We start from the raw sequence: 14,718 nt of genomic DNA, 5'->3' as shown, positions 1-14,718 counted from the left end.
TGGGTCCGCCGGAAGCCTCCATCTAGAGCTTTCCCACCCCTGCTGTGGTCCAGAGTCTCCTCATGTCTTGGGGGACCACATCTCCTTTCAGCACCCTAGCCCCATGTGCGGTGGTCTCTCCATTTGCATTTCAGTTCCCATTAGCTCTCGAAGGTGGGGCTTAGGTTGGCCTCATTTTTGTGCCCAGAACCCAGGGCTGCGCTGGCACATGGCAGGGGTGACCAAAGGCATGGGCACTGCTCAACTGGTGGCCCTGGTGTAGGCAGGCTCTCTCTTAGTGTTGGAGAAAAACAAAAACGAGGAAGTGTTGTGTGTTAACACACCCCACACTCCAGGGTAGATACTTGCCATGCCACTGGACCTTCCAACAACTCCAGAAGTGAGGAGCTTTTAGGGTCCCACTTTGCCATGAGAGGAGGCTGAGGCTCACAGTAGGTGACTGCCCAAGGGAGGCAGTGGCTCATGTGCATGTGTGCACATGTGTGCCTGTGTATGCACACATGCCTATGTGCACACCTGTGTGTGTGTGTGTGTGTGTAGCAGGATGAAATTCTAGGTGCCTATGTGCACATCTGTGCATGTGTGTGTGTGTGTGTGTGTGTGTGTAGCAGGATGAAATTCTAGGTGCCTATGTGCACATCTGTGCGTGTGTGTGTGTGTGTGTGTGTGTGTAGCAGGATGAAATTCTAGGTGCCTATGTGCACATCTGTGCGTGTGTGTGTGTGTGCGTGTGTGTGTGTGTGTGTGTGTGTGCGTGCGTGTGCGTAGCAGGAGGATGGAGTTCTAGGTCCAGCCCAGGAAAGGGGGACTCACTGTTTATCTCGGCACACACAGCTCACAGGTCAGGTTCTGCAGACCCCGAGTGCAGGCACAGGGCAGAGGCAAAAAGGCTGCCAGGTCTTGGCCAGGGCCATAGCAGGAATGCAGGGAGCCCCCCAGGAGGCCTTGCTTGGGGCTGGGGACAGACCCTCTGGGTCCTGTATCCACAGGAGGCTCCAGTCTGTGCTGATGGCGCCTGGGGCCACTTGGTCCAGAGCTGCAGGGTGGGGAACTGGTAGCTGGGGAGTTTGGTGCTGGCCACGAAGGGCCTGGTCAGGAGACCAGCATCTGCCCCCGTCTCCCTCTCCTCAGGCCCCGGCCAGACAATATGGCTGATTCTCGGCTGGAGCCACGGCCCACGGGGGAGCGCCTTCCTCTGTTCCCTGGGCTGGTCCCCAAGTCCCTGTGATTCCCAGGTGTGGGGAGTGGGGAAACCTGTCAACCCTCGAATCCACAGAGTCTGCAAACTGCCAAGGGGACCTGGGGCCTCGTAAAGGCGATGTCAACCCTGGCCAGAAACAGTTTCCCCAATTCCGGGGCCACAGAGTTGCAGAGGCCTCCACCCTTCCCCTCTCCCTCCACAGCCCCCTTGCAGGCCCTCCCCTCACCCCAAAACCTGCCTGAGGCCCAGGGGTGTCCTGGGTCTCCCAGAGTGGGGGCCTCTGCAGGGTTGGGGCCACTGAAGGCTTGGGGCCCACAGAGGTCTGGGGGAACAATGTGCAGGGCCCAGGCCCTCCCCTCCAGAAACACAAGCCAATTTCCTCTTGCCAGCCCCTCACAGCCTCTCCCCACACCCACTGTCATGTGGACCAGGAGGGAGAAGAACCTCTCACACGCGTGCACACATGTGCACACGCACACACATGCACACCCCTCCCAATTCTCTCCCCGCTTGTCTGCACCTGTTGGCCCCAGGGGCCCCAGGCACAGCCACCCTCCAGCCCAGTGGCCTCTACATTTCCTGGGAAAGAGGCTGGTGGAGCTTGGTGGGTCTGGGGGCACACAAGGGTGGCAGCAAGCCTGCCACTTCCACAGGGGTCATGAGACAGACATTTCCGGCCACAGCCTAGGCCCAGCGGTGGCAGCGGTGTCCCAGGTCAGCCTTGGCCACCCGGCTGGTGACTTGAAGTGGTGTTTTATGCGACAACAAGAGGTGGCCAAGCCCCTGCAGGGACAATCCCGGCCTCTCTTGACCAGAGGACCTAAGTGGGCTGAGGGCTCCTCAGGCCTCTGCACCCCATGGCCCAGGCACCTCTCACTTGAGGGAGGAAGAGCTCCCACTTGTGGGCAGGCTTCTCTCATCACCGTGGCAACAGCATCCTGGCTGGGCTTCCCTGGCCACGCAGCTGCCCAGACGCCAAATGGGGCCGCCCAAAGCCTACAGCCCCTGCCCACTCCAAGGTCCTGAGCGGCAGACACAGGGACAGCCAAATGTAGCACTGCTGAGCAGGGCTGTCAGGAGCACGGGCACGAGCTTGCCACTTCCACAGCCAGCAGGAAGGGACAGGCAGCCCAGGCCTCACGCCTCCTCACTCAGCCGCTGCACATGTGTACACACACACACACACGGACACACCCCCAAATCACACACGTACACACATGCATACCCCCCAAATCACCCACGTGTGTATACACAAGCACGCACCTCACAAATCACAAATATGCGCACACATATGCACACCCACCCACAAATCACACACATGCACACCCACCCACAGATCACACACATGCACACCCACCCACAGATCACACACATGCACACCCACCCACAGATCACACATTCATGCAATCACACACACATGCACATACTCCCTCACACATGCTGAAACCCACACATGCATGCTCATAAACACACACAAATGCTCAGTCGTATGCACACATGTATACACCCCCACAAATCATACATGCACATTCGTGCAATCGCACTCAAACTCTCATATGCTGACACCTACACATGCATGCTCATCAACATACACAGATGCACACACACACATGCACTCTTACACACGCACGCACACACACACTCATGCCAGCCAGTGGTGCCCCCGTCCAGCTGTGAGGAGGACCCCAAGGGAAGGAAGGTGAAGGAAGGCCACTGACTGTCCCTCTGGGGGTCTGCCCCTTCCTCTCTCGCCTCAACCCCTGCCAGCCTCCAGCGGGCCCTGTTCTGCGTGGAGAGGGCCCAGCAGGGCAGGCCCATCCCTGTGGGTCTCCATACCCCAGTGCAAAGCAAACGAGGAGAGGCCAGGGAGGCTGGGCCCGGCACAGCTGGGAGCCAGGTGACCCGGGGGTGGACGGACTGTCCGCCAGTGCCTAGGGAGGCGGTGGGCCCGATGCTGGGGGCAGACGAGGGCGAGGCCCTGCGCCCCGGCACTTACAGATCGAAGACCAGGTAGTGGAACCCCTCCTCGGAGATGCTGTCGTGGAGGCGCACTGTGGGGACAGGAGAGGCTGTGAGGGGCTGGCAGCAGCCTGGGACCCACCCGCACCAGGAAGGCTGCCTCCACACCTGTCCAGGTCCCCAGCCACTGTGTAAACTCTCCAAAGAGGGAACCCACCCCCTGCCAAGGGCCAGCCCGGGGCTTCCCACAGCACGGGCCTCCGAAGGGTCCAGCCAGGCCGGCGGCAGGGCAGAGCTGAGGGGAGAGCTGTGGGCCCTGCAGGCCAGCCAGCCCCAGGCGAGCATCCAGGGAGCCTCTGACTGTCTGGTCTCTCCTTTCCTCTGCCAGAGGGAGACCCAGGACTCTCTCAGCCTCCAGCTGGGGCGTCCACTGCTCCTAAACACTACAGAGAGGGGCAGGAGGGGCAGGGGCCGTGGGATACAAGGGCTCACACACTAGGCCCTAAAAGGAGCCACTGAGGGGCTTCACAGGAGAGGAGCACAGCGAGGCTCCACTGCCAGCCTCTTGGGACAGGCTGAGGCAGGGACGCCCGGGCAGAGGACCACTCGCCTAGCGAGGCATCACTTCCAAAGGTTCAGACCTGACCTCCGATTCCAGAACCAGCGGGGCTGATGGCACCACAGCCACGTCCTCCCGCATCATGGTTTAGTCTGTTTACTTTGTGCCCCTCAGCCTGGAACAAGGCCAGCACAGAGTCGGTGCTGGTTAGGATTTGATGAATGAATGAATGAGTGAGTGAGTGAACATCAAAGTGGATTTCAGCACAAAGAACACAACCCCACTGCCTCCTTTCCCTTGAGCTGGAGATGCACGTGGCACTAAACCGCAAACAGTTCTAGCAACAGCTCATTTTGGACGCTCACCCCATATGCTGGATTCTGCCCTTTGCATCAGGAGCTGCAGACGCAGACACAGCTCTAAGCGCTTTGTGTGCTCATCCATAACAGTCCCAACCATCCCAAGAGGCAGCAGATGAGGAAGCTGGTGCACAGAGAGGCTGAGTGACCAACTGAGGATCACACAGCTCCCAAAAGATAGAGGAGTAGTGTGAACAGGGGCTCAGAACCCCACAGCGCTGCTGCTCCACTAGCGTCTCCTGGTGGGAAAGGGCTGCCAGCGTCTTCCCTCCTCCAGCTCTGGTCCTCCCAGTGGCCCGGCCAGCAGTGTCCTCATGCCAGGAACCCAATCTGGCTACAGCAGCCCCTGACCTCCAGCAAAGCCTAGCACCTGAGGGCGAGCCCTGCCGGAGCAGCCAGGGTGCCTGGTTACCGAGGAGGAGCCCGCACCAGCTCTGGGGTCTCCTGTCTCGCAGGCCTGCCCCTCTCACAGTCTCCCCCTCCCAATTCTGGCTCTGTGTCTCTGCTCAAGGGCCCACCGTCCAGCCTTCTGTCCTCTACCCCTCACCCCCACCCCGGCTACATCCTCACACAGCAAGGTCTTCCAGGGCCCATGTCCTCCACCAGCTGCCTGGGCCGTGGTCACCTCTCCCCCACTGGCATATCCAGCAAGCCTCCAGCCACGCAGAGCCCACACTCACCTTCCTCTGGCCTGTGCACGCCTGGGACCAAGGTCCGGCACCTCCCACCAATGCCACCCACACTGACCTGCGTCTCCCTAACACACAGTGGACCCGGCTCCCAGGCAACCTCCCTCTGGGACTCTCCTGCGAAATCAAGGAGTGAACAGAAGCTCACATCCTCCTCTCTCCTTTCTGGTGGGGCTCAGAAGGTCGGCTCCTCTGGTTAGCCTCCCCACCCCCAGCTGCCTCCACCTGAGCTCCAAGCAGAGAAAGACCCGGGGGCCCACCCTCCGCCACTGGCGAGCCCCTGCAGGCAGCACCCACCGAGGACACTCCTGGGGCCTGTCTCTCCTCCTGTGCAGGGGAATTCAACTTCCTCCGGGGGGCCCCAGGGGTCCATACAGCTGGGGTGCTGCAGGGCCTTCCTCCCAGTAGAGGCCATCCCTGCCCCCAGGCCGCTGCCCCCCAGGACAGGTGAGAGGGGTCGGCTTCAGGTCCTGCTGGCTGTGTGGCAGTAGAAGCCATGTGTACATGGACATTCCTGGTTTTTTTTTTTTTACATTTGAAAAATAGTTGCATATTATTTTTATGGTTTAGAGAAAGACCTCTAAATCATCAGACTGATGATTTCACAAGACAGGGTTAAGTAAAAAAGTGAGTTGTCATAGAATCGATTTAAACAAAAAACAGTAAGTAACTGCGGGTGACATGAGGCGGCGGCAAAAAAATAAATCCCCAGCGGCACCCAGGAGAGTCGCATCTGGAAGCCCTGGGTGAGGACGGTGACAGGGGACCAGGCTGTCCAGGGACACGTCCCACTGCTGGGGCCACAGCTCCTCCAGGGCCTGCACCCCAAGTCCCAGGCTGAAGGCCTCTCATGGGGGGCGCCTCCGCCCCTCCCAAGCAGCTTCTCGGACCCTTCCTGGACCCCTGTGCTGTCTGTGTCAAAAAATATGTTCAGTTGTAGGATGGCAGCATGGGCCCTGAGCATCTGGAGACTGGAAACCTTTCCCCTTTCCCCTCCTGCACTGGCCTCATCTTGGCAGGACACCATCCCAGACCCATCGTCCTCCATGATGCCCACCTGCTCAGCTCATGGGTGAACACCCAGTGAAGGAGGGCACTTCCAGCCCCAGAAACCAGGAGGTGGGGATTTGCCATCACTGAGCCAAGCCGAGGGGAGAGAGGGGTGGTGTGCAGAGGGGAGGCTGGAGAGAGGCTGGGGGGAGGTTGAGGGGAGATTAAGGAGAGGCTGGAGGGGAGGATGAGGGGAGGCTGAAGAAGACTGAGTGGAGGCAGGAACGGAGGCTGGGGATGCTGAGGGGAGGCTAGGAGGAGGCTGAGCAAAGGCTGAGTAGGGGCTGGTGGGAGGCTGAGGGGAGGCTTGAGGGAGGCTATGGGGAACTTGGAAGGAGGCTGAGGGTGCTCCTCTGAGTTAAGGCTGACAGGCTCTGCTCAATCCCCAACAGGGTGCTGGGCCCAGCTTAACAAGCTGTGGAAGATTCTACCTGCCATAGGTTCTGCTGAATCTCTGTCACTCCAGGGCCCCTGGGGGCAGCAAGAGGTTTGGGACCTGCTTGCCTGCTGAACAGCAACCTCTTGAGCTCCTGGCCAAGGCCTACCAGTGAGGTGAGGGCAGATGCCACCCTGCCCACGGTCACGTCTCCATTCTGGGGACCTCCCTGGCAAGGGGTAGATGTCCATAAATACGCGCTGAACAGCAAATTCCTGAGACCCGGGTGGAGGGTGTCAACTCGAGGTAACACATACACAAGCCCGTTTGTGTGGAGGGCCCAGGGCCAGGCCCTCACGGGTCATGCTGGTTCCTGACGCCCAGGCCTGCTCCTGGGAAAAACCCCACTGTGTCCCCACACCAAGCACTGCCATGGCCGGGCCACGACTGTCTCCCCTGCCCGGGTCCCCCGTTGTCTCTGAAGAGAAACCAAACCCCCGGGGTTGGGGGGGCTCTGCCGTGCAGCTGCTGCTCGGGGCTAGTTCCGTGCACCCGACTCCCAGCGTGCGGGCTCAGCCCAGCAGACATTCCACGTGTTCATCGTGGCGGTTGTGAAACGCATCCAAGGTCTCTGATGCTCCTCATTTAAGAGGGGAGCTTGGCTCCCTCGCCCTCGTGTGTGGTCACCAAATAAACAGAATAAGGCATGGTGACAGTGTGACACCTCCTAGACTAGATCATAAAAAGGCACGGCGGTGCCTCCAAAAGGTAAACAGAGAATGACCGGGTGGTCCAGCAATCCTGCTGAGGAGTATACACCCAGAGAGTTGAAAGCAGGGGCTCAGACAGATATTTGCACACCCATGTTCATGGCAGCATTAGTCACAGTAGCCGACATGCAGAAAAAAGCCAGATGTCCATGAACAGATAGATGGATAAGCAAACTGTGGTCTATACACACAATGGAATATTATTCAGCCTTGAAAAGGAAGGAACTTCCGCAATATGCTACAACATGGGTGAACCTTGAGGACATTATGCTGAGTGAAATAAGCCAGTCTCAAAAGGACAAATGTTGTATGGTCCTCCATCTGTGAGGTTCCTAGAGTGTCAAATTCATAGAAACAGAACGAACGATGGTTTCAGGGACTGAGGGGAGGGGACAAGGGGGAGTTAGTGTTTAATGGGTGCAGAGTTTCCACTGAGGTGATGAAAAAGGTTTGGGTGCAGGTGGTGGTGATGGTTACACAATATTGTGAATGTACTTAATGCCACTAACCTGTACACTTAAACATGGTTAATATGACAAATATTATGCTATGTATATTTTACCAAAATTTGAGTTAAAAAAGCACTGTGTTCCTTGTTCTCCTTCCCCTCCCTCTCTCTCATTGTCTGTCTTTGGCTTTCTCTGTCTCTTTCTGTCTGTCTCTCTTTGTTTTCCTGTCTCTCTCTCTCTCTGTCATCACGCACTCTGGGGAGCCCGTAGCCATGTCCTGAAGATACTCACACGGCCCTGAGGAGATGTCTACATGGGGAGGGATTCAGGCCTCCCACCGACAGCCAGGTGAGTGAGCCACCTTGCAAGCAAATCCTAAAGCTCCAGTCAAACCTTCAGAAGATGCAGCCCTGGCCAGTGTCTACACCACATTGGAGCCCCAAAGCAGGCCCAGCTCGCGGGCATGCACCTGTGCAGCCACCCCAGGCCACAGACTCAGGAGGGCCCTGCTCTGCTGTTGCTGTCTTGAAATTCTTAACTTTTAAACAAAGGGCCCACGTTTTCATTTTGCACTGATCCCACAAGTTATGTAGCAGCCCTGATCAGCCAGCTGAACTGCTCTTGAATCCACAGAAACTGAGAAAACCAACGCTTGCTGGTTGAGCTTTGGGGTAATTTGTTACACAGCATGGATGACTAACACACTCGTGATACAGCTCCACAGAGTGGGTGGCACTTACACCCCCATGCCACACACAAGGAGACCATGTCTCAGAGAGTTCAGCAGCGGCTGCAGCCTGTGAGTGGTAAGGCTGGGCCCGAATCCAGGTCTCTGCACTCTGAACCTCAGCTGTCACTTCAGAAGAGACGGAGTCTTATAGCTTACACCCTGCTCTCCATGTGAATCATCTCGGGTCCTCCTACGAGGTCCCTGCGAGGGAGGCAGGAGCATCTCCACTTCATGGATGGGGAAACTGAGGCTCCTTCCCTCCCGCCCACGCCCTGAGCACAGATGCTTCCTGAGTAAGCCAGGACCGGAAGGGGAAGCCCTCCCAGAGCCCCTGCCCCACACCTGGCTGCGTGTGATCCCGCTTCCTCTCCCAGGGGTCCTGGGAGCATTTTTGTTCAGTGGTGGGGCTGGGAGGACATGGGCCATGGAGCCAAGGGATCCCCTCAAGTCTTATCCACTACCTACCCCTCAGAGAGCCCCTCCTGAATCTACAGAAAACATTCTGTCTGAACCCCACAGTCTCAGTTCTGCCTCTCCTGTGTTCTGGAATGTTCCGTCTGAACCCCACAGTCTCAGTTCTGCCTCTCCTGTGTTCTGCAATGTTCTGTCTGAACCCCACAGTCTCAGTTCTGCCTCTCCTGTGTTCTGGAATGTTCCACCAGAACTCTACAGCCTCAGTTCTGCCTCCCCTGTGTTCCAGACTGTTCCATCTGAACCCCACAGTCTCAGTTCTGCCTTCCCTGTGTTCTGGAATGAAGCCACTACAGGGACTTGAGGGACTGCTCAGAAATGACCCAGAACCTCACTGGCCATCCAGGCAGGGCAGGGAGACATCTAGAAGAATTGTCCAAAAACACCAAGCCAAAGAACACTTGGGTCTGCTCCCCTAAGGACATTGCTGAAAATCGCTCAGAATGGGGGACTCGTCCTTGGTTGGTGCTCAGTGGATGCAGGAGTGGGGCCTGGTGAGGGAAGGGGTGTGGGCACAGCTGGCAGAGAGTGGCGTCTGCCTGGTGGCTGGACCTGGACACCCTGATGGGCAACAGCCTGGGGGGTGAGTTCAGACTGGAGCCCGCTGTTTGCCAAAATGTGTCCCAGCCATTAAGGAGTGGACTGGGGTCTCTGTGGACACCTGCATCAGAATCCCCTGGCATGCTCTCGGAGATTCAGATTCCCGGGCCCAGCCCACGCCTCTAAGTCAGGCCTTCTGGGGGCAGGTCAAGAATCCGAATGCCAGTGATTCCGAGAGACTCAGCCTTGATAGTCCGTGATTGAAAAGCACGTGGCCGAAGTCTGCAGGCTGGAGCAGCGCTGAGGCCCCCACCCAGGGCCTGCCTAAGAAATCAGAGGTTTGCCTTCCCCCACACCTCCCATTTGGGCCAGGACAGCTGGAGAAGACCCAGCACCCTGGGGGGCCACAGCCAGAGGGGCAAGGGCTCCCAGGACCAGCTCTGAGGACCAGCCGAGCCCTCCTGGGGCCCTCTTGGTCCCGCTGGGCCCCCCATGTGGCCAAGGCCCAGGTCTAGGATGCACCAGGCCAGGGACTCTCAAACTGGCTGCTCAGCACAACCTAATATTCCTTTTAAAGACAGAGTCCTGGACCCCGGCCTGGCACAACTGAGTCAGAATTTTGGCAAGAGAGGCCCAGGAATCCATTGTGACCAGCTCCCGGGTGCTTCTGAGGCAGAGGGCCCACTGTCCCCTTGGTGTCTCCTGGCTGCTTCCCAAAGAGGGCAGGGCCTGGGTCCTGGGCTCCTCACTGCCCTAAAGGGACCAGAGGTGGAGAAGGACAGACAGCTGGACACACATGCTTGCTCCATAAGGCGACCAGCAGGGCCCACCCTGGAGCCTCAGGGGCGAGGGGTGGGCCCACAGCTGAGCGGGGCAGGCCAAGTAGCCCCTGGAGATCCAAGCCAACTTCCAGGGTCAGCATGGCCTGGGGTCCAAGCATCTTCTACAGTGGTAGCATCCACATGGACTTGGTCTGGGGCTTCAGAAAGAATGGACCTTAAGGCGGGCAGGGTGGCCTCACTCCCTGAGACCAGGGCCTGGGCTCCCAGGGCTGCACATGCTCCTGAGGGGCAGCTGACAGGCTGGGATCTTGGGTCCAGACTGCCGTTCCAGGGGCCCTGGGCTGGCGGGGACAGCAGAGGCCCCCAGAAACAGATCTCAGACCTCAGGCCTCAGACCTCAGGCCAGGGCTGCACCTGGTGTGGTCTTGGGTGGGTCTCTGGTTTCAGACTTTTTTCTCTATAATCCAGCTGTCCTGTGGTTTTTCCGAAGCCACAGAACATTCAGGCTCCTGTATGTTTTTAGGAGAATCACAGCTCGGCGTGATGGAACAGCGGGCAGAGACCCATCCAGGCAGAGCCTGGCCTTGACCTCCCCCAGGGGGCTGCCCCAAACCCCAGGAATCCCCCAGGTCAGGAAGAGGAGACGCTTCCAGGGGACCGAGGGTGCCACACTTCAGCGGAGAAGGGGTCTCTCCGAAAGGCTGGTCCTTGGAAGGGAAGGGCTGCTTGCGACCCGCCCCCACCCCCACAGAGGGCTGCTCACCAATGTTGGAATGCTTCAGAAGGCGGCAGATTCGTGCCTCTCTCTCCAGCTTCTGGTGGTCTGGGGACAGAAAAGGACATGGCATCACCTTCGCTCCAGCAGCCCGTGACCTCCCATGCCCGGCACCTCCCAGAGCACCACGTGCCGGACAGGCAGCCAACCACGAGACCCACAGCCAGGGGGATGCACCTGCTGCCTCTCTCAGTGTCAGCTGACTGCAGACGGGACATGACACATGGTGACCCTGACACCTGGACCCCTAGCCAGCAGTCCTGGGGCAAGAAGAAGCTGCCAAGCATTTGGAGTGAGAGGCCCACGAGAGGTGGGAAGTGGCACGAACTCAGGGCCACAAGTCCCCAGGTGAGTCGGGAAGAGAAAATGCTGGATATTAGCAGCAGAACTGACAGCACCAATTTAATCCTCCACTTGTTTGCCCTAATTCCATACTCTTTGGAGCTTTCTGCTGAAGCTGAATTTGTTCTTCAGAGGCGGCTGTGGGGCTGGCACAGCAAAGCTGTCTGCCACGTGGCAGCCGTCCGACGGGCACGCAGGGTCAGCATGGGCCTCAGCCGGACCCCAGCTGGACATCCAGGGAAAGCGTGCACGACCTACCCCCAACCCCACGCACAAACCCACGACACACTGCGCTTTGACGGGCCGCGCTCTGCAGTGTCAGCAGGAGGGAGAGTCAGGGCTCAGAGGGAACTGGCCCTGGGCAAGAGACGCCAATGGTGCCGGAGCCGAAACAGCCCCATGGAGCCCTGCGCCGGGCCCCCTCCCCGCGAGGCGCAGGACCTCGACTCCAGAGGCCCCTCCATGGACCAAGGACTTATCAGGCAGAAATTCTGTACTTCAAACAAACAGAGGGGCCAGGAGGATTTTAAAAGCTGATGGAGATTGTGATAGCAAAAACCTGAAGAAGCCCACGTTTCCATTGACCGGAGCATGTACACAACAGAACACCCCCCAATGTATGCACGTCACCCCAACACCCAACATCAGGCTGCGTGAAAAAGCCACTCACAGATGAAGACCTAACTGTGCCTCATTCACATAAAGGTCAAAACACACGTCACTGGGCACACGTGTGGCCAGACCGTAAAGAAAGGTGAGGGCTTCCGAGTTCAGGATGGTGGCTGCCCCAGGGTGGGACATGACTCAGAGGGGCACCCAGGGCCTGGGACCCCCACCACCCCTGCGTGCACTGAGCCCCTCACGGGGAGCACATAATCACCCCAGACAAGATGGCCGGGCTGCCTGATTCACCATGGAACCTAAGAGCACCACCACAGGACACAACTAATGTGCTGGTGACAAAGGGTCCTCAGAAGCAGGAGAGCCACTCCACAGGCTCCCCAGACGCAGGCCTGCCTGTGCCTGGGGAGAAAGACCCAGCCACCGGAAGGTCAACTGCAGGAAGGGAGCTGCTGACACCCGTGGGGTCAGCTCTCCCTGGGCTGTGTGACGGTGGCAGGCTGGGTGGAGCAGGACAGCCGACATACCTGCAAACACGCGTGTGCCTTTCCTGAGTGGAAAGTTACGCCTGCAGGCAGGAACCTCTCTGGGAACACCTTGGGCATCCAGCTGGCTCTCCCTCCTCCAGGAAGGGCACTTGAGCCTCCTGGAAATGCTGACAGGCCCCTGAGCTGCCCACCTGTCTCCCATCTGTTACACCAGGCACCAGGAGGGCTCTGCAGAACCGCAGGGCGGGGCTGGCCTTCGGGACAGACCCTCACCCCATCCCTGGCGCCCTCATCAACACATCCACGCAGGAAGCACCGGTGTGGTGTGGTCCCCATCCTGCTGTGGTGGGAGCTAAGACAAGATTCAGCGGTATTTGTCGGGGCTGACACTGGAAGCGGCCCAAGCATCACTGTTAGAAGGTGAACACAATCGCACCACAACACACACAGCGTGGGTTCCAGTTCTCCACCCGTATGAAACTCAAAAACTGGCCACAGTAGACACACTGCTACAGGGTCGGGGGTGGTGCATATACATGAGGCCAGCTCCAGAGGAAAGCAGGGGAGTGGGGTCCCAACACCCAGGAGCTGCTCCCTCCCAGGACAGGAGTTCATGGGCTGTTTTTTCTCTCATAGTGTTTATTTTAAACTTACTATTCTGGACATTTCTCAAACGTACAGAAAAGTTGCAAGAACAGTACACAGTAGTCACAGCATTTTTGTATAATCTCTCACGGATACTTGTTCTGAGCATTTGGACATAAGCCCCATACTTCATGTCCTGCTACCAGGAAATACCTCGCTGCGTATTTGCAAGAACAGGACATTCTCCTGCAGAATCTCAGGGCAGTCATCCCACGCAGTAAATCGAACACAGATACCGTACCCAAATCTAACCTACAGTTCATGTTCCAATTTTGTCAGGTGTCCCAATAATGTCATAGCTGATTCCCCCCAGATGTGGATGGCAACCGAGAAGCCTGTCTGCGTGGGGTCAGGGCTAGAGTGAGGCTGAGATCAGGGAGAGCCCAGGAGGAGTAAGCTGGTGGGAGCAGGGGTAATTCATTTTCTTTGGAAAAATTACCTGATTTTGGTCATAGATAAAAATCAGAAGAAAAATGCATGTGGGAACCCATTTTTGGGAAGCAGATAACTTAACTATATTTTATTGCTGAAATCTATCACCGAGGGCACAGCCCCACCCAAAAGATCTCGACCTACTTCTGAGCATGTTTGGGGAGAGAAGTTATTTGCATGGGGCCAACAAAGGGCACCTGGCTGTCCAGCCCTGGCGCCAGTGTCTATCCCATGGCCACAGCAGGTCACTGAGCCTCCCAGCCATCCTCCTTCTGGATCAGGCACAGCAGCACTGGGCTGGGAGCAGCTCTGAACCGCTGCCTCACCACTTGTGCCCTAAGCTGCTAAGACCCCACGTGGGTAACATCGCACCAAGATGGCGACAGCACTTCGCTCTGGGAGGCAGAACTTTATTTTATGTTTTACATTTTCCCCCAACTTTGACAACGACCTTGTATTACTTTAATAATTAGGCAAAATATTGTTGCTTTCAAAAAAGAGTTTGACCCTATCTCCAGGGAGCATGAAGCCACAAATTAAATATGACGAAGGTGTGTTATAAAACCTGCTATGGTAACATTTGCCCCGAAATTAAAAACCTAAGTCAATTAAAAACCTAGGTGACTTCGGATGATAACAAGAAGCCACAGGAGAGGGGCGGGAGGAGGAGCCATCCCTGTCTGGCCGGAAGGCCCATCGTGTGTGGCCATGGGAGGAAGAGCTTCCTGACTCTGCCGACATCCCATCATTTTCTTTCTATAAAGTCGGGAGGGTTATTTCTTAACTTCCAAATTAACATCGTAAACCCCACCCTGGACACGGTTAAGTCAGTCAAATTTAACCCAGTCCAGTTGACGAGAAGTATGTCCTGGTCCTAAATCGCCAGCTGAAACCTGGGAGGACCCCTCCACGTCACCCTGTTCCCTGGTGGGCAGCAGGAGGTGGTTTGGGCCGGTGACCCTGAACAAGCCCTGAGACGTCTCAGAGCTGTCACACCTGCTCATCCCCACCCGCCTGCCACCTTCCAGAGGCTCTGGCCCCAGGGACCTGCCTAGACTCAGGAGACCACAGCAGTGACCACTGAGCAGGCCCGTGGACAGAAGGCAGCCAGAACGTTGCTCACCCTGCGGAGGGCCCATCTCTACCCCGGGGACCCCAGCCTGGTAGCCCCTCCTGAGGGAGGTCCCAAGAGTCTTCCTGAGCAGCCAGATCCCACCATACCCACTACAGATGCAGAGGGAGAGAGGGTGGGGTTCTGGAGGAATCTGCCATTCACGGAGGGAAAGACAGTTCTCACATCCGCTCTGATGTGAAACTCAGGAGGGAGCTCCCAAGTTCAGCCATCTCTTAACTGCTCAGGCGTCGTAGGAATCCGCACCCCACATGGAGACGAGCCTTGGTGCATGTGGCCCAGACTTAAGCCACAGGTGCCTGGCTCCTCAGTCTGGAGGCAATCTTACACACACACACGCGACACACT

General features: G+C 57.5%; 1 protein-coding gene across 42 annotated transcripts in view; it reads right to left on the bottom strand.

Moving 5' to 3' along the window:
* The window catches only part of CAMK2B (calcium/calmodulin dependent protein kinase II beta), a 92,557-nt gene that overhangs the window by 33,159 nt on the left and 44,680 nt on the right, over positions 1-14,718 (bottom strand). For all 42 annotated transcript variants that reach the window (XM_070504005.1, XM_044771174.2, XM_044771166.2 and 39 more), the window contains exons 3-4: positions 10,699-10,758; positions 3,198-3,252 (exon numbers count right to left, since the gene is read on the bottom strand). In XM_070504005.1, coding sequence (XP_070360106.1) covers positions 3,198-3,252; positions 10,699-10,758 — 115 coding nt within the window. The remainder of the gene's footprint in view (positions 1-3,197; positions 3,253-10,698; positions 10,759-14,718) is intronic.

This window comes from Equus asinus, chromosome 1 (assembly GCF_041296235.1).
Source record: "Equus asinus isolate D_3611 breed Donkey chromosome 1, EquAss-T2T_v2, whole genome shotgun sequence".
Classification (NCBI taxonomy): Eukaryota; Metazoa; Chordata; class Mammalia; order Perissodactyla; family Equidae; genus Equus; species Equus asinus.
Note: the sequence above shows the minus strand (reverse complement) of the source record. Positions and strands in the feature narration are given on the sequence as shown.